This window comes from Protopterus annectens, chromosome 7.part0, assembly GCF_019279795.1.
Source record: "Protopterus annectens isolate FY-2018-M chromosome 7.part0, PAN1.0, whole genome shotgun sequence".
Taxonomy (NCBI): Eukaryota; Metazoa; Chordata; order Ceratodontiformes; family Protopteridae; genus Protopterus; species Protopterus annectens.
Window position 1 is genome coordinate 1,540,845,062 of NC_056739.1, and position 26,121 is coordinate 1,540,871,182.

A 26,121-nucleotide genomic window follows, 5' to 3' on the forward strand; every position below is an offset into this window, starting at 1 on the left:
CCAAAGGAGAGTGAGGTCTCTCGAGAAAGGGACTCTGTATGGTTGTCCAAAAATGGGGTCGACTGTTGGAGAATATCTGGTCCTGGGCAAAATTTCAGTTCTTGGCACCGAAGTTGAAGGAGCGGTGGGAGAAATTATCGGTATCGAAGCAGGTATTATTGTCATTGGTTCCGTGGAAGGCATTAACGACTTTGGCACTGGAGACAGAGCTACAGGCTCTGGTGCTGTGATAGTTAGAGCAGACATTTTTGACAATTTTGGTGTCAGTTCAGGTATGGTCTAAGAAGATTTTGCTTTCTTGGAACTTGGAGAAGTTGTAACCGAATGACTTCTCTTTTTGCTTTCTTTTCTGGGAGGTGTTGAGACCTCCACCTCAGAAAGGGCCTCCAAAAAGGAAGTTTTAAGTAATGCCTTCAGGATCAATTTATTTTTATGCTCTTCCGAAGTGCGAGAGCTAAAACCTTTACAAGGGTCACATGTCTATTGAACCTGAAGGTGAGGAACCCTTGTGACAGTAAACACACGAAAGATGCCCATCAGAGTTTGGCATCTTTCGCCCACATTTTCCCCACTGCTTGAACCCGGTCATCTCTTTCTTGTCATACATAGTTCACAAAACATCACAATCTTGACTAAACAAGACAATATGAAATAGTCAAATTCCAATACACTCTTAGCCAAAGATGGCAAACACAAACACAAACACACACACTCTGGGCTCCTATTACGTGATCGAAGATGCATTCTGTCAAATGTGTCTTGATCGAATGTAAAAGAACGAAAAAGCAAAATAGCGAAGCTGCTTATAAGCAAATTCTTTCCCTGGGAAAGAATTTGCTTGGCCGCTTCCGTTACTTTACTGTTTTGGGCACTGTAATGTGATCTCAGAGTTGGTGTATTTAAGTAGGGGGGTTGTGTAATGTTTTAAAGTTTTTTTTATTTTTTCTATTTTTTTTGGAACAGCAATTTTTTCCCTTGGAAAAAAATCGCTGTTCTGAGATTTCAACATTGTAAGCTTTCACTTACATGGGGACGATTAATCATCATTTACTTTTTTAAGGATTCGATGATGTAATAGACACACACACACACACACACACACACACACACACACACACACACACACACACACACACCCACACACACACACACACACACACACACACGCAGGTTGAAAGAAAAATCTTTTTTTTTTGAGGAGAGACAGAAAGGAAGGGGCAGGAGGGGAAATACCAACGACGGTAAAAATTACCACAAGGGTAAGGGAGGGGCCTGTACCAACAATGGTACTAAGAATACCAAAAGGTAAGAAAAAAGGGAAGGAAACTCATTGAAGAACTACAAGGCTAAAGAGAAACTAACAATGACTAAAAAGGGAGAAATTATTAAGAAGACTAGAAACTATTTAGTCACGAGATATTGAAAAATTCACTACTTAGCTGAGAGCTGGCTTGGCACGTCTTCAGAGGTACGTGGCAAACGAGATCAGGGAAGAGGAGGAGAGGGGCACTATGGGTGTGACTTAACTCGAGAGTTTTTTGTCTGGTGTGAGCTTTTATTGGCTGAGTTGTTTCCGAGAAAGGAACTGAAACCCATCAGTAAGGAATGAATGAAGATTTACATCAGATAGAGAGTTTCAGTTTAAATAAATCTTGTGTTTTTGGCATCTTTGTATCTGCAGAAGATTTTAAACATTAAGAAATATGATAGTGAGGGATTATTGGCAATATTTGAAAATATAAACTATAAGGTATGCTGGGAGGAAATGTAAGGTGACAAAAAAGGTAAAGAATAAGATGTAAGGGGAAGTGGTAGAATGGAAGGAAAAAAATGAGATAGCAAGTGGAAAATACAGACTGAAGAACTAGACCACAAAACAAAGACATGGTATGGGAAGATTGTGTTAGAACACTACTATGGAGGAGTTTTGAAGTAGCTATTAGGGAAAGAAGAAAAATGTTTAAAAATGGGACAGGGCAAGACAAGGCAAGACTTTATATGGAGATTGATGTTAAAACATTGCTGGTGAGTGAAATGAAGTATGGAGTGGTGAATTACAGAGCTTGTGTAAAATGTAATATAAATGAGACAATAGAGCATTTTTGTTTTTGGCATGTCCTAAGTTGGGTTAGCTAATAGGTCTGTTAGGTTCTGAAATGTGTTGGAAAATATAATGTTATTGATAAAATAATTGGGGAAAATAGAAAATATTGCTCATGGGTCTTATGCAGAATGTGAATGAAGTATGCAAAAGTATAAGTTATGTATGGCAACTGTTTTTCAGATGTGACTAGCAAAGACTACAGGACTGTTATGGATGCAGTGGAGCTTATTACAAGAATAACACAATGGTTATGGTAGAAAGACTTGGAGATAGAATAGATGAAAGATATGAAGAATTGGTATATTTATTTATTTATATATGCTGTTTAAAAGTTTTGATTTATTTTCAATTATTATGCTTGATTTTAAGTTTAATTGCATTTTTTTGTATTATAGTGGTTGTATGATTTTAATAAAGTATCCCTACTCTTTTTGATAAGTGCATTGAGATCTTTCGCATCCTTTTAAGCTGCAATCAACTTAAGCAGATAGGATCTTGATTTAACATCTCATCTGAAGGATGGCACATTCAGGAGTGCAGTACCCTCTAATTCTACATTGCAGTGTCAGCGAACTGAAAATTAATCCAGTCACCCAGAGTGGGCCTAGAACCCAATGCCTTCTGAGTAAAGATGGATGTGTTACTTATTGAGACACTGACATTATTTCAGTAACGAATAAAGCTTTAAAAAGAGTATGAAACTCTAATTAGTTTTGCATCACTGACTAATTATAATTTACAGCGATCTGTCAGAAAGCCAAAAATATTATTAGGGATGGGCCAAAAATGTAAGGCAATGTAAGGGTCATTCTGCAAAATCAGGGACAGTTGAGAGCTACCAGACACACAAAACCTCACTTGACTTTGGATATATCACAGTCACATCAGATGGTCAAGAACTACCACAATCGGAGCATACTGGGAAACATCTCTGTGAGAATAAGCATTTTTAGTGGTACACCTAAAAATCCAAACTGCATTTATTTTTCATTTACAAATCCTGTGTTAATTATTATGACTACCACATGGAGTTCAGTGGTAAAAACTGAAAAGTACTAATAAAACTTGACTGGTGGAGTTGCTGTAGGAATCATGGGTACATTGTGAAGAAATGTAATTTAGAAGAGTTATCTCTAGTCTTTCATTTATGGAGTGTGCTGTAGACAAGAACAGCCTGCTTATGATTTGGTTAAACAAAACATCTATAATTTTTGACAGAGAAGAGATACTACAAAACAATTTATTTTAAGATGAAGGGAAATACACATTAATGACATTCAAATTATGCAACACATTGAGCCCTTAGAATCCACTACCCATCACTGGGCTTATTAGCAGCTGAGCTTCAATACTATTGACAATTTCTCTGCCTGGAACATTTTAATTTCAATAACAGCTGATTTATATAAATAAAAAAATGCAAAGAAAATCATACCACTTAAATACTGTGTTTATTTAAGACACACTGATAAATACATGCAACAGTCATATGTCACCAAAACTGGATGAACAATCTAGGCAATGTGTAAAAGAACAGAGTTATAAGTATTTGTTTCTATCAAGTTCCCAGAATGCTGTGCTTTCTTGGCAGCTGGTACTGGCTCTTCAGCAGGAACAGGTGTTTGGAACAGCACATTATCTTTCTCTTCTGCAGAAAGGGCCTTGATATCTCTTTTGTAAAGAAATGGATGACTATAATAATACAAGCTGGAATAAACAGATACAGTATATAATTCAGTACTGCAGAGTTTATCATTTTTAAGGGTGCAGGTAAACGAAAACAATCATTGTGTAAAATACAACCTAATCATACATTGATTGACTAAACTGCACAGATCTCTAACCTTTATTCAGTTATGATTGGTTGAAATCCCAGGTCTGTAGAATAATTAATTTGTGAGTTGTCATTTCTTAAGAGTTAACATGCATTCAAATTTTAATCAGCAAATTTATAAATATGAGTGTGTATTTTAATAAACTGGTGGTCGAGTGTCAGGCCACAAAGTATAAATGAAAAGGATCATCAATAACAATTCTACCTCCTCAGCCTCTGAACCAGTCTACCTGTACAACAACAGGCTGACCTCTTCCTACTAACACTAATTTGCAAGACACTCTATAGTGACTTTTACCAAGACTAAAATCCACTTTGCTGGTTAAAACTTCACAATATGAACAGTACTCATACTCTCAAGATGCCTCATTTCTGTAGTGACCCAAGAATAGCATTCTTTTTCTATCCTTGGCCCAAAACTCGGGGAAGCCTATCACAATGTAAGCCACACAATATTAATAGCACTCCTACATTTAAGATGCCACAATTCTACAGTGAACCAAGAACAGCCAAAAATTCACTGAGCATTCCTTTTTCACCCTTGGCCGAACATATTCGGGAATCCCATCACAATTACAGTAGAAACTTCCAGTCTGCAAAAAGATTCTTACTGAAACTAAACATTTGCAAAATATAACAAAATGTTTATGTTTTACAAAGTCGGTAATAATCTCACATCCATAAACAACTTTGACAAAATCCAACAGGACAAAAGTTCAACTAAGAACGAAAAGAAGTAGACCTCAGTGGCTCAACATCCAACTTTATTAAACTCTTGAGCGCTTTCGTCCCAGTGTAGTGGACTTCATCAGAATAACAATATAGTTTACAAGACAAGTTTAAATACTAAACTGATACCCCACAAAACCTAACTAACCAATCATAAAATACACTTAATTAAGCTTCCTACCAAGGTGAAATTAACCCTTACAATGCTAGTACACAGTCCTATACTGACTCAAAACAAGCAGTATATAAAATTATTTTTAACGTATAATAATAAATATAATAAATATTTATTTTACAGTATCACAAAGCAAAAATTAAAAATTGAAAATTTAAATTTAAAATTACAACATGTAATTGGCTTTCAGTCTCAAAAAACTGCTCAAAGAAACATATACATTCAAACCAGGGGGTTTATTATATTTATTATTATATGTTAAAAAATTATATACTGCTTGTTTTGAGTCAGTACAGGACTGTGAACTGTTATGCATATCTAATGCCTAATATCTGTTGTTTTGCTTATGTGTACGTATGTAATGGCTTCTGGGCAGTGGCTGAAATGGGTCCACTTTGATTTGAACCAGGGAAAAACATGGGCAGCAGAAAAGAGTGTGATATGAATATAGTCAAAGAAAAAATATTGTTAATCCCATCCTAAATGTATGTGGTTTCTATCAGTGCTTGGATCACATTTCAGCAATCATTAATACAGAAACTAAAAATACACAAAATATACTAAATTACAACAACAGTACTTATCACAAAAACTGCTGATGCTTAAGAATAAACTGCAAATATGGTAATTCAGAGATCTTGCATCTGAAATACCAGCCCAGAACATGATTATAGCAGAGAACTTGACAATACATAATAACAATAAACTTCACAGGTGGTCTTTTAGAAATCTTAACTGCAGCAAATATAGTGCAGAAATCAAACAACAGGAAAACATAATACAGTATAAATGTAGAGCTTCAATGAGAAACTTGTATTAAGAAGGCAATACAGAACAGAAGGCAAGAAAGAATTGTGTGAGAGAACAGAAAAACATTATGAAACAAAGTACTTTACACAAAAGTGGCCACATGCACATGTAATCATGCACAGCCATACATGCACACACATATATAACCATGCACGCATGTGTGGTTGTACACACACACACACACACACACACACACACACACACACACACACACACACCCACACATATATATAACCACCTGCACGTGTGGTTATGTGCAACCACACCGCTACAGGCACACACACACACACACACACACACACACACACACACACACACACACACACACACACACACACACACACACACACACACACACACACACACAGATCCTTGTAGTGAGGTGCAATAGTTTTTGATAAGACATTTCCCATCCACAGGAAAAAACATTAAGCTACATTGAAAACTGATGTTTTGCAAGCAATTAATTTGCTGGTTGAGACTCCTTAAAAGTCAGGAAAAAAGAATAACAAAATGTAGACAAGCTCAGTTAAGACTTCAAAGTAAGCAAACACTTATAAATTGTTTAGAAATCAGTACTTCTTTATTGAAAGTAAAATATATTAAATAAATGAGTGCTTTCACCCTTAACTGGGCTTCATCAAACCTAAAACAGTATTTATATGCTTTAATCCAGAGTTCATTGAGAATTCACTCAAACTGTGGTCATAAATGTGAGCCATCGACTGTTTGCCTAAGCTGCAATATGGAATAGGTTTCATCTTTCTCACATGTTTTGCATTCTACTCCTACTGGAATTAAATAGGTTATGGCTTAATGTGCTGTATTTCTGCCATATAAGGCTAGTATCTAATAAGTGCAAACACTTAATGTAGCGTGTTACTATGTACCTCCACCAGTACTTCATCTTCTCTCTGATGTAATATGTTGATGTCATTTGCCACAATTTAAATGGACAGCAAATGCTAATAACTATGTGACAACCAGTGAATGCTATGTGTCCACAGCAATTGTATTTGCTGGAGTGGCCATGCCCTTTTTCCTTCTATTCTCCCTCCTCTCACCATGTGTTCTAGTCTTTCAGTTTATTTTTAAGATAATAAAGTGTTCAAAAATCTCACCAGCATACAAAATAAAGATAAACCAAAAATACACACACGTGAAACACCAGTTTAAATTACTTGAACTTTTTTTTTTGTCTCATTTGTTATTTGAGATATCAGAATAAATTATCACAAAGTATTTACTGCCCTTTAACAACATTCAGTAGATCATGAAACGTCAATAAAACCAATCATAAAAAAGTTAAATTAGAATATACAGAAAACAAATTCCTTAAGCAGACTAAATATAAAATCATATGTTCTAGTTTTTGTCAAAAAATATCACTTAACTTGCCACAGCTTTAAAATAAATTTGCTATTAGTATGATCAGCTACTCTAAGGGAATAAGTAGCCTGCAGCATCAGCAGCCAAAGCAGCTCTCTTGCTTCAAACTGTTAAATTCTAATAACGTTCATATGCCCTTTATAAATACAGTACCATATGTATCACTTTTATAAAGTTTATTTATTTTTGTAGAACAGGTAAAAGTGGATGACAGGGGTGGAGACTTTGAGAGTGTGCTTTTGGTTTCCTTAACTTTACTTTGCATATCAGATTCCCCTGACAATAATTTTCCATCTTACTAACTCACATGCATACCATGGCAATGTCTCTGTCCCACAGAGGCCTTGCTCTTCCTTAGAAAGTGAGGAGGTTTTACAGACAATATCCTATTGTGTAACAGATGGTCTCCAACAAGGTATTAATGTACAAGGACAGACAGGTATAAAGTCCATAGCTTCAAAGCAGCATATTAAGCCACCCTGAAGCACAGACAGAGAAAACAGAAAAGCCACCATCTTGCTTATGCTAGCTAAACACTGCAGTTTAGCTATCATAAAATAAGTAAATAAAAAGAAGACTAAAGCAAATGACTCTGCTAAGAAAAGAACTGCATCACATTTGCAAGAAATTTCCAGTTTACTTTTCCTTTGCTAACTGTGGCTTAAAAAACATGGTTAGGAAGAGTGGAAAAATACAGCAAAAATTATGCACTTTTTGTGTGTGTCTGTGTGAAAGAGAGAGAGACAGAGTGTGTGAGAGTGTGTTTGCACATGCACATATTTATCAATCTCTTTGATCAAGAATTCTGGAAAAAGCCAACAATAATGAGGTTGCAAAGATCCACAATTAGAGATATTTTTTTTTTAAATATTACTCTAATTCACTTAAAATGTTAACAGAGCAAAAAAATGTGTAGCAACATGCTTTTTCTGAACAATAAGAAGTATGAGACTATGATGACAGAGATTTACTAGAAAATCAAACATTTTTCAAAAGACAGACCAAAAGTATGAGGCAAAATTAGGGACATTCTACAGAATCAGGGACATTTGAGAGATGTGGGGTGGGGAAGAGATGCACTGCTTTGCATTGTTTGAATTTTTTTCATTTATTTGATCAAAATTAGATGCCTAAGATGTATACAGTCAAAGTGGCAGTAACTGCTGGGCATGTGTGTGTGCACGTATGTGAATTTCTGCATATGTGTGAGTGACTCTATCTCTGCATCTGTTAGTAAGTGCACATATCAAATGCACTGTGTGTACATGTGTACTGTGTGTAGACATTAAATACTTGCATAATGTATATATGTATATTTTGGATGTAAACTACATTCTCCAACAATTACATAACCTACATTCAATTATGAAACATTAGATGGATGAGCTATTTTACATTAAAAATATAAAACAAATGTATAATACTAATGATAAAACAAATACTGAAAATTAACATATAGCCCATTTTCTAAGTGCAATACTACCCTCCAGGTGAGTGTTATCGGGAGAAATAATGAACATTTCAGAGGTAGAGAGCCACTCTGCTTGTGGTATTGGATCTCACAACACTCCTGGGTTGACTTATTTCCCTAATAAAGCAAAAGCTGTTGGGCATTATTGCTTAAATGGTGTTCAGTGTGATAATTGCTATGTGTTTACCAGCTCCTTCTTTTTGATTGGTACTTTCTATCAAATCTGAGCCTTTCTCAGTACCCAAAAGAAATGTACTCACATGTTCAGTCTGTCCCTTTTATTGTTCCCTTCTGCTCAACCTATATGCCCAATATTTCCAACTGCATCCATGCAGCTATGCTGCTTTGGGTGGTGCTCTGGGAGTCTGGGCATCTTCTTTACCTCCTTGAGTGCTCTTCTGTGGTGGCTGTTCCTCTCCTGTATCTATCATACCCATCTGTCCACTTCACATTTTCTTCACTTCATGTTCTGCTTCTACTCTTTTCCTGTTTTTTTTTCATCTTTTTTCCCTTGATCTCTGATCTCAGATGTCTCTGCCAGCAATTTTCCTATAATGTTTTCAATCTACCTGCCTTTCCGCTATTCTTTGTTTCTTTGCTAGATTCCAAAGAGGTCCAGAGCTTTATTTTTGTCCTTCTTTGTTTCCTTCCAAGACACATTTAGCAAAACACTTTACATTTTTCTAGGGGTCTTTTGATTCTCTTTTTTCATAGCTGTGGGTGTCCTAGCAGGTCTATATTATATGAACGGAAGTTCATATAATCAAGCACTCTAATGAGCAAAAATCCCAGAAATCGAGATGCGTGCTGTGGGAAAGCAGTACAGTGAAGAATGTAGCTTTTGCACTTTCCTCACTGTAGTGCTATCTTGGAGTTGGAATATATATTTAGTGTGTGTGTGTGTGGGGGGGGGGGTGCCCCCCACAATATTGTTTTCTATTTCCTGGATTTTTGCTCATTAGAGCGTTCGTTTATATGAACTTTCATTCATATAATATAGACCCTCCTAGCAGCACACTAGTGTATGCAAGTGTGCATAGTTTCTGTTATTGGATTGGAGCCATACTTCCATAGACAGTATGTATAGTGATGTATATATTTTTCTGTATTTACATTTCGTCTTTTTAAGTTGTTACAATATTCCAGGATTCAGCTGCATTCCTAAAGATGCATGTGCTGTTGTGACCTTTGTCTGCTAGTATGTCTGTCCAGATACCCCTATGCTGTGGTAAACCTCAACCTGCTCAGTTCATGTTCTCCTTCTTTTATTGAAGGATACTGCCAAGTAATTTGTGACTGTTGTTTCATCCTTTAAAATGTATTCCCTTTATTGCTCAGAATATTCATTCTTTCCTTGGTTTTGAAGTAATAGAGCATATACAGGACATATCTAAAGTGTTTAGGAGGTTTAGCCACATTAATACATTTATACTGATATAGTCTTCTATGGTAGACTCCTGTAACAGTATTTCAGGAATTCCAGTCAGCCTTGGACAGCCTTTTCTTGATTTGTTTTTATTGATCATTCATTTGATTTTATAAAATTTGGATCTCTCCTTCCACGGGTCTACTTCAGCTCATCAAATGGCCATAATGTCAATATGCATATGGCCAAGATGATAACATCATATCTTCAAAACATTGACCCCAAATGAAAAAACAAAAAAAACCCACTTTTTTTTACTACAGCAGGGGGATACACCCCTACTGTACCCCCACACCACCTGCTACTTAACTAGATCGCACTTAACATTGAAGTGAATGGCAATTTTTCCCTGTGGTGATCTCCATGCAAACCGCTCGATGTTTTGAAGAAACAATGCTGTTGTCTCGGCCATATGCATGTCGACGTTATGGCCATTCAGTGAGCTAAAGGGGACCCTCTTTCATAGATAAGTGAGATTTTTTCACATGCTCAACTGAGATTTAGTGTATTCCTTGTGAGAAACCTATTTTTAGAGTCTTCTTCCATTTGCTCCAAAACTGTCTGTTCCACTACTATTTTTCAAGAATGCATTATATTTCACCTCTCCGTTTTGTATTTCCATTGATGTTTTCTGCTGTTTTTGTGTGCAACATTTGATTATCTTTTGCCCAGCATTTTCTTCAGGATTTATTTTATAACAGCACTATACTATGATATGCAGTTTAATAACAACTTGACAACAGAGTTAATACATTTTTTCACTGTACCCTGTCCCAAGATACCAATGATATATGGAATACCCAAACTGCACAAATCAGTGACCCATCCCCCTATGAGACCTATAGTTTCAGGGAGGGGATGTATCACTGAACCAGTGTCTGTTTACCTTCAAGCTACTTTAAATATTTGCCACAATGTAATAGCTATATAAAGGACATTAAGGATTTCTTACCAAAACTGAAGAAATGGCATGTATCTAATATTAGTACAGAATTTATGTTTGCTACATTGGATGTAAATTCTTTATTTACGGTGATACCGAATGAATATGGGATACAAGCTATCCATAGTTTTTTGAATGAAGGAAACAGAAACACAGGCAGGTGAAATAGAGAACATCTGTCACTTGTTGCATATAGTTCTGACAAAAAATGTGTTTCTGTTTAATAAGGAACCGTATCGTCATTTAGCAGGTGTAGCCATGGGTACAGCAATGGGTAACACTTATGCAAACCTAGTAATGCATCAGTGGGAAAAGAATGTAATATTTGGTGCATAGAATGAAATGAAAGATAATATATTGTACTATGGTAGGTTTGTAGACAATTGCTTTTTAGTATGGAAAGGAACCGAGGAAGCACTCAAGAGTTTTGTAGATAATATGGAAAGTACTACATCATTTATTCAATTTAAAATGGTATGCTCATCAGTGAAACTATCCTAGCTAGATATAATGCTAGAGAAAAAAGGTGGTAAGACTGAGACTAGTGTATATAAAAAGGAAATACAGGTGAATCGATATGTACATAAGAACAGTATGCATCCATCACATACATTTAGAGGGATAGTAAGATCTCAGATGATGAGAGTGAGTAGGCTAAATAGTAATGACGAAATATGTGAAAAGCAATCAGAAGATATGGCTAGTGAACTATTAGATAGAGGGTATCCGCATACAATGATAAAGCAACATATGAATGAAACCTTGGAAGCAAGAAAAGAAAATAACATTGTGTCCTTTAGCACAGAGCAGCAGTGCATAACATCTAATACTACTAAAAGAGAGACAATTCGATATTTGACAACATATCATTTGAGAATTGAAGAAGTCAAGAAGGTTATAGAAAAAAACTGGGGTATGTTGATGGTCATGCCAGAATTACGTCAATTATTAGACAATACGTCGAAGTTTGCTTATAAAAATTCTCAAAACTTAAAAATAAAATTGTGCTATAAAAACTTTTTTAGCATAAAGAAGGATCGACCGAATGCTTTAAAAGCAGGAACTTATTCCTGTATGAATTGTAGTTGCTGTGAAGACATTTATAGGAAAGATACTACTATATTTAGACATCCATTAACAGCAGATATCTATTCATTTAAATGTACGGCAACTTGTAATACAGAAAATATAGTGTATCTAGCAACTTGCACATCTTGTTCATTCTTTTATGTGGGTAAAAGTAGTAGAAAACTATAAGACCGTATTATAGAACACAAATCAAACATATGTAGGAAGATAGAAAATAATGCCTTAAGTAAGCATATAATAGAAAAAGGTAGTGGGGATAACTTTAAATTTAGAGTAATGGATGTAATACAAAAGCATATTAGAGGTGGTGATGTAAACAATGCCTTGGAAAACAGGGAACATGCTTGGATAATTAGGCTGAGAGCTGATACTGAACCAGGATTAAATACTATGGTCAGCATAAAGCCAGTATTAGTTAAAAAACAAAAGGAAGTGCACTGATAGAATAAATAAATATTTGTACTATATCCATTTATATTTATTTGTATTTGTCTATATTTTAATAAGAATATTTTAGTAGGATTAGTTTATTATTAAAGTGTAAGTGGAGATAATTGTTTTTATGTTTTTATAGGCTGGCTGTATTCATGTGACTCCTAAATTGAGTGTATATATCAGAGGTTTAGATTCTCATAGGACATGCTAGCACTGATGAAGGATTTGTAATCCGAAAGCTTTGTTGTTTTAATAAAGTATCTGGTGTTTCCTTTGGAGTTGAATTCTTGGGTTTGCTAGCTTTGTGACAACTTTGGATTTATCACTGTCTCAACCTTGAAAGTTTAGGTATTGCAAGGTGCCTAATGATTTAAAATATTTATACAAGAATCCGGTGGCAGACCCCTCTGCAGTATCACTCTCCTTCGGATAAGCCCTCTAAACATCTGCCCAGTGCTAATGCACTATCTATGGACACATATAGTAGGGCTGTAGATAGATAGGGGAAGAATGTTTACACCTCTGCTACCAGATGCAAATGACAAAGTACTTGATCTGTGGCCTTCGTTCCTTAAAAAAATATGTTGTATTCTCATACGGCAGAGTCTAAGCATAAAATGCAGAGCCTATTATCCCAGGCCACTCAAATGACCAAACACAGCATTAAGTGCAGTTACGATGCTATAGATACTTCTTCTAGGGCAGCTGCCACTGGATCTGTTATATGCAGATATTGCATATGTTATATGCATGGCTTCACAGTCAGCCACTCTCTCTTCAGTTCCTACATACCAAAGGAACTACCCATTTGAATGTATCTTCTTCATTAGAAGGGATTCTAGGAAAGCTCAAAACAAAGAAAACCCACTAGGAAATATGATCTGAAAAACCCCATAGGGAAACTCCAGAGGACAGGCCTCATTCAATCCAGGTCTGCCATTCACACCATCTTCTCCTGTACTTCAGGTTTACACAGATGCATCAGGCAAAGCATGGGGGTTACGGACAGCAGAGAAAATGGCAACCTCAGTTCTTGAAGGAACATATCACTCTGAAGGAAATGAGGGCTGTTCAGACTTTGACCAACCTTTGGAAACTGAGGCCAATCCTAGTGTACACAGACAACACCACAGTAATTTGGTACGTAAACAAACAGGGAGGCACCAAGTTTTAACATCTGTGCAGGTTAGTACAGGAGGTGCGGAACCTGGCCACCCAGATGTACATCATAGGTTCAAAGGTTCATAGGTGTTTACCAGGCTAGCGACCACAAGGGCCTTTTTACGTCTAGCCATGCATTCCAAATCTCTGACAAATTCTGATACCCTTGATAAGTGTAAGCATGGGCCTGGGAGATGATCCATTTACAGGTTACCTGTGTCTATTAGAGACATAGGTGCCAAACCAGGGATGAATTTCTGGTTTTCCATCCAATTGTCCAAGTTGCAGTTGAACTGGGTAGGGAGGAACTCTGCTTCACATAGATGGGTAGCCTGATCCATAGACGGCGTAGTTTCTGGGATGCATACTTATCTGTCCAGCAGGTCCTATTTATATCACAGGCAAGGTTTAAGTCTTTAGAACAGGTAATTCTGGTGCTGTTTGTTTTGTGGATATGCAGGAGGTCCATCAGAGTGAGGTCTGACAGTGCCCTTTATGCCAGGTATAGATTTCCTTTCAAAAGCCTGTAGGAGACAGAATACAGGGATAGGGATCATGTTCACAGACTCATATATCCCTTCTCAGGACAATGTGCTAGAAGACTTCCTTAGCCATAAATGGACTTTGAACAGAGACCTTTTTCTGTGTGATCACCCTTCAGTGGGATACTCCTCAGATAGACCTTTTTACATCAGCAGCCAGCCATCAGTTCCTACATTTCTGCACCTGGGACCCTTGTCTCACAGCCTGGATAACGGATGCCTTTTCCTTCCAGTGGACAGGGAAGTTCCACTATGCCTTTCCTTCTCTAGCTCTTCTTCCAAACATTCTTCGCAAGACTCAAAAGGAACCACCCAAACTCGTTTTACTGGCAGTCTTTTTGTCAAAGCAGCATTGGTTTCCTTTACTATTTCATCTGTTACCTTTCCCTCTGTAATTATTTGTTCTCAATACCTTAGTTCCTTTGCCAGTTTCCTCCAGTAAATTCAATTACCTGTTGTCTGTTCTGTGTACCCCTAATTGCAGTCATCCCTATTGGTAGAATCTCCTTTAGGGGTAATATATAATTATTGAACATGTGATGGGTAAGTACAGTTTAACAGCATATGGGATAGGTTAATTCAAGCACCAAAGGGAAAGAGAAACTGGCTAGGCTTAAGATGGCCTGCAAGGACAGCTAACTTAGCAGTTACCTGTGGACCTATGAACCTCTGTGTAGTAGATTGGAGCGAAGACTGCAGAATCTTGGTGTGGGAGGTGGAGAAAAGTAAGGTAGCCAGCAGCATCATATGCTGCTCATGATAAGGGCTTCCTCAGTGACTCCTAAACAGCCATCACTGTGATGGGTTATGTCACATGGGTGGGTGTACAGTGGTGCCACAAGAAAGTCACCTTAAATTACAAAGTGATGCTGCTTCTTTTTATCTGCTAAGAAGGAATTGTTAAATGTTAAAATACACCAAGTATGAAAGTGTTTTTAGAATGTTTTAATAAATATATTTTTTGCCCTTGACCATCTCTCCTTGATTTTTGAAGTTATCTTGGTTAGGTCATTTTATAATATATTTGCCTTCACTCATCAACCAGCAGCTGTCCCATCATGGTCCTAGTTCCCATTGTAGAGCCCATGGTTATACCTTCCCTACTCTCTTCCCACAGAAGGAGGCCAGGATTACCTTGACCACTACCTAAACTTGAATCATCTGGGACACAGTCAGGACATCTTCCTCTTTTTACCATAGAGCCAAGTTTACTTGGAATTTTACTGAGAAATCTGCTTTTATTTGAAGATTAGCAGAGTTAATACCATAACATTTTATTAAAATATGAGCATTAGCATCATTAATGGATTTTGTTTCATTTGACTTCCTTGCTTATTAGGCAATAAAATATTTAAGGAATGGCAGACTTTAGAGAAAGAATCACTTAAGGTACAATTGTAGACACTAGGTGTATTTGAGTTGCAATAACATTTATTGCAGAGTTTGAATTATTTACTCCAATTTTAACATATTATATTTTGTCCATTTTTGTTAACCCTAAATATGTTTTCTCTACGTGTTTGACATATATGGGTCTTATTGAATGTTTAATGTAGAAGCATTCCACTGTTCCACTTTCATCAATTTAATCAAGTACAATTTCAAACAATGATTTCTGTTTGTCTCTAAATTCATTGTTGCTGGATAATATTCCCTGATATTGCCTCACAGTGCCTGGTTCTACAGCTGAAATCTTGGCAGGAGTACCTTCTTTGGAGCATATATATCCTTGTTGAATTCTAGTGGGTTTTGCTAGGTGTTTCCTTCTGCATTCCAAGCTCATGCTGTAGGTGAACTGATGAGCTTCCAAAGTACCACGAGATATGTCTGCCAGAGATGACCATATGTATGTGTGTGTACATATATATATATATATATATATATATATATATATATATATATATATATATATGTATATATATGGGTCTATATGACTTGGTCGACAGTTCATATGGTCGACTGTTTATTTGGTCGACAGTTCATTTGATCGACAAGCATTTTAGGTGGGGGGCTTCACCCCCCACACCCCCCATATGGATACATATGGATCTAGGAAAGTTAACTTAAATCAGGAATGAACTTGCCTAGATAGTTGACCATGCCAAGAAAATGTATGGCTTGGAGATTTTCTGGAGCTAACATTTCGAGTGCTGTTTGCTTAGAAGGATCTGTTCATAAACCTGAAATGGTAAACAAGTGACCAACATAAGTAACGTCTCATAGCTCGAATATGCACGTCTGAAGATTCAGCTTAAGATTCACTTCACATGCTCTTTCCAGAACTTTATTGAGGTTTCTATCATGTCTGACTTCACCATTGCCTCCTACTAGAATATCATCTACTATAATAGCACAGGGATAGCCAGAAACAATTTGCTCCATTGCATGCTGAAAGACTTCACTGGCAGAATTTATTCCAAATGGCATTCTCAGAAATCTATATCTTCCAAATGGTGTGCTGAATGTGGTTAACAATGAAGATTTTCAGTCAAGCAAAATTTGCCAAAATGAACTCTTTGCATCTAAGACAGAAAAACAGTGGCATTTGGCATTAGGGCAGCAACCTCTCTGACTGTGTGCATTGGATGGTGAGGCCTTTTTAATGCTTTGTTTAAATCTCTTGGATCAATGCATATTCTATTATCATCTGAACTTTTCTTATTAGCTACTACCATGGAGGATACCCATTCAGTAGGTTTTTCTACTGGACAAATAACTCCTACTGCACCATTCTGTCTAGCTCAGCTTTGACTCTACCCTGCATAGCTGCTGGAACTTTCCGTGGTGACTGACCTCTGGGTATAACTTCATAGAGTACACAACTAGTAGTTTGCCTAGTTTGTCTGCAAAAATATCAGTATACTCAGAAAAAATGGTTTGGGTGAAATTTGAGCTGTTGTCATGCAGGCTTACATGGTGGACTTCTTTATTAAGTGAAAGCAGTTCCATTTGCAAACTGTCTCTGAGGCTTAATAATGACTGCACGTCTCTTGACTATGTAAAACTGCAAGTCATAGCTGTTCCCAGTGGAATAACATGAAAGCACTACTGAGCCTTCGATTTGAATCTCTTCACCACCATAAGCAACAAGCTTTGCACACTTTGTCAAATCAAGATGTTCTGTAGCTTTTACTCTAGCAAATTTTTTGCTGACATAACATTACACTTTGAGCCAGTGTCTATTTTGAGATATATGGGACTCCCATTAATCCAAACAGTACAAAAGATTTAAATCTTTGCCCACAGATCTACTACACTGACTTTTTCACCAAGCACAGACACACCATCAACATAAAATTGGAGTTGCAGCTTCTTAATTGATCAACTTGCTTCTTGGAATGCTCTCTTTTAATAAAAGAATATGCCTTATTTGATTTACAAAATCTTTTGAAATGATTCCACTCATTGCAAGAATGACACTGCTGACCAAAAGTTAAGCACTTTTCTCATTTGGGTTCATGATTACCACCAAAATTATGACAGTTGACTACTGTCTTATACCGTCTACTAAGAGGTGAGCTCTGCTTGAGTTACAAAGCCATGTCTGACCCAGCTCTGTTAGAAATGCCACATCTAAAGAAATACCAATCCTGCCACACCACATGCTCCAGAGACCTCAACCTCATTACCGCAATCAACAGAACATGCTGGAGGGACAGGTTCATAGTCCAGAGACTGCCCATGGTCTGGAATAAACTTCCTATACACTTCAAGCAGAGCACCTCACTGGCCGTCTTCAACAGAAATTTTGACGAGTAGATGGGAAATAGAAAGTTCACTCCAGGGATCACTCCAGTGGCTCTACTTGATAGAGGCAATGGTAACTAACATTGGGTGGCACAATGCCAGGGCACTTCTATGGGCTAGGCTTGTAAAGGCTCCAGGGCCATTAGCCTAGTACACACCTATAAACCTATGAATGAAGGTGGGTGTTGGCACATGTTTTGACTTTGTTGACTTGCCCTTATGCTTCACTGAGCATGTTCTGGAATTTGCTGGAAAGACTTGGGACTTCCCAGGGACTGTTACAGGACCTGTAGGGGCTGCCATGTGTTTGAGCCTGCTTCTTTTAACCACGTGCTGCATACTATTAACATGAGCTTTGTCACTGTGCCTTCCACAGCTATTCTCATTTGTAAGATACTTGTATGCTTTTCTGGAAGCTCATATATCTGACAAATCTCAATGGCATTATTCAAAGTTAAACAACTGTCTCAAAACAAAATCTTTCTCACTGTGTTATTATTAATACCACACACAAGCCTGTCTTTTATAAACTCATCTCTCAAATCACCAAATCTGCACAGTTTAGCCTTATTTCTCAAGTCAGTTATGTATGCAGCAAAAGTTTCACCAGGCTTCTGACCTCTTGTGTAAAACAAGGGTCTTTCCATTGTAATATTTGTTTGGGGGTTACACATTTCTCTAAATTTACATTTTAACCACTCAGGGTCTTCCGGCATTTCAGCCAGTACCACAATATGACAGTCTTCCCCCTCCACTGCTAACACAACAGGTGCATACACAAATGAATGCTCGCTTTCAATGGCCTCTGAACCAACTAAATTAAGCAGAATAAATGCCTTTGTACATGCATCATTGTCAGAAAAAGCAGCTGTATGAAAATATCATATTCCTGCTCAGAACGCTCTCCAATTTTCTGCAATATTGCTATCAAACACAAGCAGTGCAGATCTGTGAAAACGTTCTGCCATGCCCACAGATTATAGTAAAACACAATGCAGTCCTGGCCCTTGTAATTATGTACGAGCATGCACACACACCAGGTACTTGTAATAATATTCAAATGTGCAATAACTCTTTGAAAGACTGTACTCTGTGAAATATACTTTGAAATAACTGTACTTTGCAAAATATTTTTTGAAATAACTATACTGTATGGAAAAACTGCACTGTAATACTGCACGCACTTGCAAACACTTTGCACACTTTAGATACTTTGAATAGCTTTAGTTAATATGAAAAACAATACATAGTGAAAAAATATGGTAATTTCCCTTTTTTGCACATTTTATTCGATTTGGATGTTTCAAACTTTTTCGTAATTATTTTGAATAATTTTATCAATATGTCACAGTTTTGGACACTTTATTTAATAAGAAATTAATTTTGAACAGTGTGAGTGCTTTGTTTTATATTTGTAGCGAAATAAATAATGTAAGCAAGTTTTAGTGCCTGGAATTTATTTCTGACCTGTTTTGTGAGTCATTTGAGCAGTAGGAGTGACCCACTCCTATATATTCCTCCAACTTTAACCGCTTGCCTCATGGCTCTGACTCTATTCTGACACTATGTTGCTTTTCTTGTGTGCAATAAGAAGACGTTGAGGCTTGGGTGTTTGTTTAAGTAGTTTATTGTATACAAACACATCAGGATGGATAGCAGGAACATTAAACTTAAACAAACTATCTAACATACTGAGTGACTACTTACATGCATGCTCCAAGTTGCTGCTTCTAGAGTACTTCTAGAATTCACCCCTTTCCAAAAATCCACTGATGAATCCAGTACCTTGGCACAGTGTGCCTTGACCCTGCCTGGAATTGACATGTTGTGGTGGGTATAACATAAAGAAATATCTCCTGACAACTATTTGGAGATTGTCTGCTTTGACACAGATTGTTCTTTTTCTTACCTTCATAAGAAATAAATAACTGATCAGAGGTTCTGAAGGTTGATGTCCTGTCAAGATAAAGTACAGCTGTGTAAGTAAACTTAACATTAAAGTAGATGTTCAAATGATCACTGCTGCAGTAGCCCTAGCCACATGGGTTATATCCTGTCAAGGATATAACAACCAACCAGCTTCCAAAGCTTCAGGGCACCTTCCACTCACATAACCATCAGTCATCTCAAGTTGAGCTGACTAAAAAGACAGGTTTGGGCGCTAAGTCCTTCAGAGATTTCAATTCCAAGAGACAGATGGAGGCTGAGCCTTGAAAGGACAATACTAGGAACCACAAATAATATATGTTCACACCCTGGCATAAACAACAAACCAAAAAACAGGAGGATGGTGGGAGCAGTGATTATTTGAACATCTATGGTGTGGTAAGTTTACTTACACAAATGGTCTATGTTCATCATATTCATCATGGCTTCAGTAGCCTTAGCCATATAGGTAGATTACTCTAGCTTACTACATATGGGAGGTGGAATGACAAGGGTCCAGAAGCTCCTGGAGAATGGGCCTAGCAAAGTCTGATCTAGACCAAGAGAATGAATCAAGCTTATAGTGCTTTGTAAAAGTATGTTCAGAGGACCATGTTGCTGCTTCTAGAATACTTCTACAGTCCAATTAATTACAAAAACCTATGGATGAAGCCAAGGCCCTGGTACAGTGGGCCTTGACCCTGCCTGGAATAGTTTTGTTGTGGTGAATATAATAAAAGGTAATAGTCTTAGACAACCATTTGGCAATAGTCTGTTTTGACAGGTTCTCCTTCTTACCTTTACAAGAAATGAACAATTAATTTTCTCTTAACACAATTATATCTATTTCTCCAAATTGTCATTTATATTTCAAGTGTTGTGAATGGAAAACATCCTAATATAAATTATTATATCTCAGACAAATGTGATATAAATGTATGACGTTCAATAATTTTGATTAAGTCTACATATACTTTTTATTACTTAAACTTTGTACGATGGAGTTTTTCTCCCTGGGCCTCTGCTGAAAAGGGGTCTGTGACCCAGTCGGACTTTCCTGGTCCCCAAATGTCAATAAATAAATAAATAAAATTGATGAGCTGAAAGATTTAGTTCTGTCATTATAGTACATGTGTTGTCTATGGATATACAAGGTATGGCGTATCCTTTCTCCCTCATTTTTAGTTTCAGGAAAGGAAATGGGGAGATGGTTAGTTTGGCTTGAAGTAAACGTAGATACCACTTTTGGCATAAAAAGATTAGTTCTCAAAGAAACCCTGTTTCTGTGGAAAATGAGATAGAGTTGACTCACCATAAGAGCTTGCAACTCAGATATCCTTCTTGCAGAGGTCAGAAATCCCTGCAGTTGGATACAATCTTGTAAGAACCCCCTAATCTAGATTTCATTCATGAGGATCTGCCCTTGTCCTGCTCAGTTTGTCTGCTGCACAGTTTTTCTCTGATGAAATGTAGGATGCTTGTAGAATGAGATTGCATTGTGAAGCTGTATCCCAGGCTAATATGGGCAGTCTGCAAAGGGGATATGAACTGGTTCCCCTTTGCTTGTTGATGCACCACATGACTGTGGTACTACTTCTAAGAACTTGAAGGGGTCCCAGGGACCAAAGATGATTTAGTTTTGTGCCTTGATCAGGGCAAACATCTGTTTTATGTTTATGTGCTTGTATCTCTCTTTGGTGTCCCACATATCTTGCACTTTTATCCCTCCTGAAACTGCTTCCTAAGTGAAGTCCTGGACATCTGTGCAGAGTGACTGTCCTGGAACAAAGAGGGAGAAGGGGAGACTTGGAATTATGGATACTTGCTGTCTCCACCAAGTGATTATTCTTCTGTCATGTCCCAACAGTAGGATTTGACTGCAACCAAAGAAACTTCTGATACCATTGTATCTTTCTCATTTGGAATTCTTGCCAGGGGTATTGTGAGAATCATAGATGCCATGAGACCCAAAATCCTGAGGTATTCCTGCACAGTGACCAAAGACTGAGTGGAAAACCTAAGAAATATATCTAGATATAGATCTATTTTTTTCCTGTGGAAGAAAGGCTCTTTGAATTGTGGTTTCTAGCTGACTCCTGTGTGGAGTCAACAAAGATTTGTTTGAACATTCTCTTGGAATCTGAACTTGTGTAAGAGATCTTTCACACAAGTGAAAGATTCCTGACACTTTGAAAAAGACTGCAAAGATAACAAGTTATCTAAATATGGAAAAATGTGGATAGCATGTAGCTAGGCACTTTGTGAATACTGTAGCTAGACACTTTGTGAATACTGTTCGTGCAGTGTATAGTCCAAAGGTTAAGGCAGTGAACTGATAATATGATCTATACACACAAAACCTTAGGAAACGTCATAAGTTTGGATGAGTAGGGATATCATGATAAGCATCTATTAAATCTTGTGTTACCAGGAAACTTCAATGAGTAAAAACAAAATGAAAACTCCAGCAAAGCTAGAACTTCCACTGAGTGACCTGCCAAATCTCTTGTAGCAGAGGCACATGGGATATATGCAAATTACCCTTATGAACATCAGGTGTTTCAGCTAATTGGCGGAGGAAGAACAGGTAACAGATTGTGAAGTGACATCATTTTGAACTTGGGCACTATCATAAAGAGGTTTAGGAAAGAAAGACCCAAAACTGTTCTCCAAGCATTTTCTTTCTTTGTTACTAAAAATATCCTTGATTAAAAATCGTTCCCCATCTGGGCAGGAGGAGCTGGTTCTATTAATCCCTGATATAACATATGAAGAAGGACAGGTGGAAATAAAAGAGTCTCCTCTTGTGGTCTGGTGAATGAGGAATTACCCCTGGAAAGGAGGAATTTCCTCCCACTGCTATCTGTACTGTAACCTTGATGAATGATCTTCCGAAGCCATTTGTCTGAAACTATATGTTGCCAAAGATAAAAGCAGAGATTCAGAATTTCTGGATGGGGAAAGAGGACTGACATAGTGGGGAAGGGGGTGGAGGGGTGGGGAAAAGATCCCTTGAATAGTCATTCTGATTTGTTGGACTCTTCTTGGTTTTGGGTTTCCTGAATTCTTTTTGAAACCCCTTTCTGCTTCTTAAATATCTGCTTACTGCATTTTGTTGAGACTGCTTATTTCATTTTTTTTCCTTTTTCTTTTTTTTTTTTTCTTGATAAAACTGGATGAGGGGTTACAGAATCCCTTAGACAATTTGGAAAAGGAGGGCTGAAAAATCCTTCTATCAACTTACCCAGTTTCATCACAATTCTTAATCACCTTTGCAGCAGAGGGACCAACAACTACATCTCTATCCAATGCAGAATTCAAAATCTCATTTTTAACATCATTTAGGCAGTTCTGAGAGTGCAGCTAGGCAAACCTCCGCAAAACAGTATCAGTGGCCATAGCCCTGGAAGAAGTATCAGCTGAGCCATACACAAACTGAGGCTAATGACTAATCACTTGTACAACTGAAAAAACTAAATTTAAAGCAGATTTTTCCCTCACAAGAAGAAACTGCAGGCAAAACTCCCAATTCAAAATTCTGAAAATTAAAATTGCAGAAGCATGCACTTTTTTCTCATGCTTATCTATAATCTCCCCTTCCTTATCAGAAGAGTAGGATTGGAATTAACTAAATGTTTAGCAGCAGTAGGATTAAATAAAGCTGTAGCTGCTGGGTCGGGCTTGGGAAGAGTCTATAAAAACTTAAAATACTAAAAAACTTTAGACATTCTATCTGCCTTTGTAGGGGCAGCTGGATGACTAACACGAAAATTGAAGGCATTGACACACAAATCCTCCAAAGCTGACAGAACTAGAGGAATGGGTGAAGTTTCTGGAAAAGCTTTCTGTAACAGCAAATAGTATTTTCTGAGGGACTGAGAAACTTCAATGTTCTCCCACTGAAAACACTGACACATTGTGGGAATAATGTAAGACAAAGAGAAACCTCAAGGAGAATCAGAAACCGAACTCTCATCTGAGTCTAAATCAGAAATCTAAGGAAAAAACCCTATATCTGTCCCTTCATCTTCCTGTCCAGATTCAGAATCTTGAATTTATTCAGGAAAAGTGGCATCCATGTTTAGTTTACCTGATATTGCCTTATAAGATGGATCTGTAGCCTGAATTAAACACAGCGCCATACCCAATAACCTACTCCTGTCTAAGGAAATTTTAGGAAGAGTAGATACATGTTTAGTTTTCTGTTTTTTTTTGAGAGAAAAAATGTGGCCAATAGTGTTATTAATGACAGCAGCAGCTTCCCCAGGGATGGGCACAACATTCTGACAAAACAGGGATGTCTTTCCTGTTCCCACTCTAAAAACTGACAAGAGTGGCTCTTTCTTTGCCCACTGAGGAGACCCCAACAGCTACAGACAATGTGTCTAATCTCCAGTCCATAGTGGCTGTAGGTGCTACACCAGAGACATCCAGGGTAAAATATGAGAACAACTAATGTCCACAGCAGAGTAATACACCTGTGGTTGAGACAAATTGCTAGTTTGCTGTGGTGGCAAAGGCTGTTTGCTTACTTTTTCTTCTCCTAGTGGGAAGAACTGACCATAGGACTGGTAGTTTGTTCATTCCATAGTCCAGCCAAAAATGATGCCTCCTTCCAGAGGGAAATGAGCAGTAAAGGCTGCTAAAATTAAAAATCTTTAAAAGTCACTTTTTTTACACAAACCACCAATACTTTGCTAGCCCTAAAAAGTAAAATAATCACAATTTCTGCACAGAAAAAATGGTTTTCAATTACTTTAAACAACTTTTCAACTGGCAGGAAAAAAGTGTGGTCTTGATTTAAGACCAATACAATGTTGTGATAGCGTTTGATTCTCGGCTTGGGAGTGCCTTCTGTGTGGAGTCTGCATGTCCTCCCCATGGTTGGGTAGCATTCGAAAGACATGCATGCGTAAATGGGCATGCCTTCATTGAAGGTTGGGCGTCGAGCTGGCACCTCGATGTTTCGTAAAAAATCTACTGCCAATCATTAGCGGACCGGAGTTCCGCTGTGGCGACCCCTTACCGGGAAAAAGCTGAAAGACAAACAACAACAACAATGTTGTGATAGTCCATTAAAACATGAACTCCTATGTATAAAATAAATTTCCTGAACATGAACGTATTATTAAACAGTTTTTGAAAATGGAAGGATTTTCCCAAAAAGGAACTTATCTGCCTAGCAAAGGAACAGCACGAGTCAATCCTTTAAAGCCCCAGAGGAGCAAACTCTTTGGCAGCAGGAAAGCTTTGAAGGGCTTGGTGCCCAAACCTCTATTTTTAGTCAGTTCAGCTGGACATGGCTGATGGTTTAGGGGTGTGGAAGGTGCTAAGAAGCTTTGGAAGCTGGTCGACTGTTATATCCTTGACAGGATGTACCTCATATAGCTAAGGCTACAGCAGCAGTGATTAATAGGATGAACATTATCCAAGTTGTCTGTGGACATCCAGAGTATGAAGAATTCTTTCTCCCTCATTTTTAGATTCTGGAAAGAAGACAGGAAGATGGGTAGCTTGGTTTAAAGTAAACTCAGATATCACTTAGTCAAAAAAGATGAATTAGTTCTCAAGGAAATCCTAACTGTGGAAAATGAGATAAGGTTGATCTACTTAGACACTCTTTGTGCATATGTCAGAGCAATCAACAAAACTCTTTTCCACATTATGGACCTCAAATCAGCCTGAAGGACTAGTTCAAATGGAGCAAAAGATATGTTTTCAAAAAAGATGAATTAGTTCTCAAGGAAATCTTAACTGTGGAAAATGAGATAAGGTTGATCTACTTAGACACTCTTTGTGCATATGTCAGAGCAATCAACAAAACTCTTTTCCACATTATGGACCTCAAATCAGCCTGAAGGACTAGTTCAAATGGAGCAAAAGATATGTTTTCCAATACAAAGATAACATCCCAAGCAGGAGACACCTGTTTCTTCAGTGGCTGGGTATGCAGCACCCCCTTTAAAATTTATTTTAGCATTGGAATGCATTGAAAGTGGAGGATCCATGGGCAGAAATCCTGAAATGGCTGACAAATTAAGGAGTAAGAAAGGCCAGAGAATAATAACTTATACTAATATTGTAAAACCAGTGAAGTTCTAATATTAAAAGAAAGAGTCCTAGTTCTTGTGTTGGCATCAACCATAAAATCTTTTCTAGTTTGTAATTTATGATTTCCAAGTAGCAGGTTTCTTTGTCTTCATTAATACTTGCCTTACATCTTCAGTAAATAGGTACTAAAAATGTATTAAAACCTCTGTCATCCAGGCAGTTAGATGAAGTTGTTTCAAGCTGGGGTATATCAAACAACCCCTGTCTTGCGTGAGTAGGCCTAGTCTGT

At 37.4% G+C, this 26,121-nt stretch overlaps 1 protein-coding gene across 1 annotated transcript in view; it reads right to left on the reverse strand.

Annotated features, from left to right (window-relative positions):
• Positions 1-3,547: 3,547 nt before the first annotated feature.
• The window catches only part of CFAP92 (cilia and flagella associated protein 92 (putative)), a 1,173,156-nt gene continuing 1,150,582 nt past the window's right edge, over positions 3,548-26,121 (reverse strand). Inside the window, exon 18 of the mRNA XM_044078084.1 lies at positions 3,548-3,811. Within this exon, the coding sequence (XP_043934019.1) occupies positions 3,619-3,811 (193 nt within the window). The 3' untranslated portion in view covers positions 3,548-3,618. The remainder of the gene's footprint in view (positions 3,812-26,121) is intronic.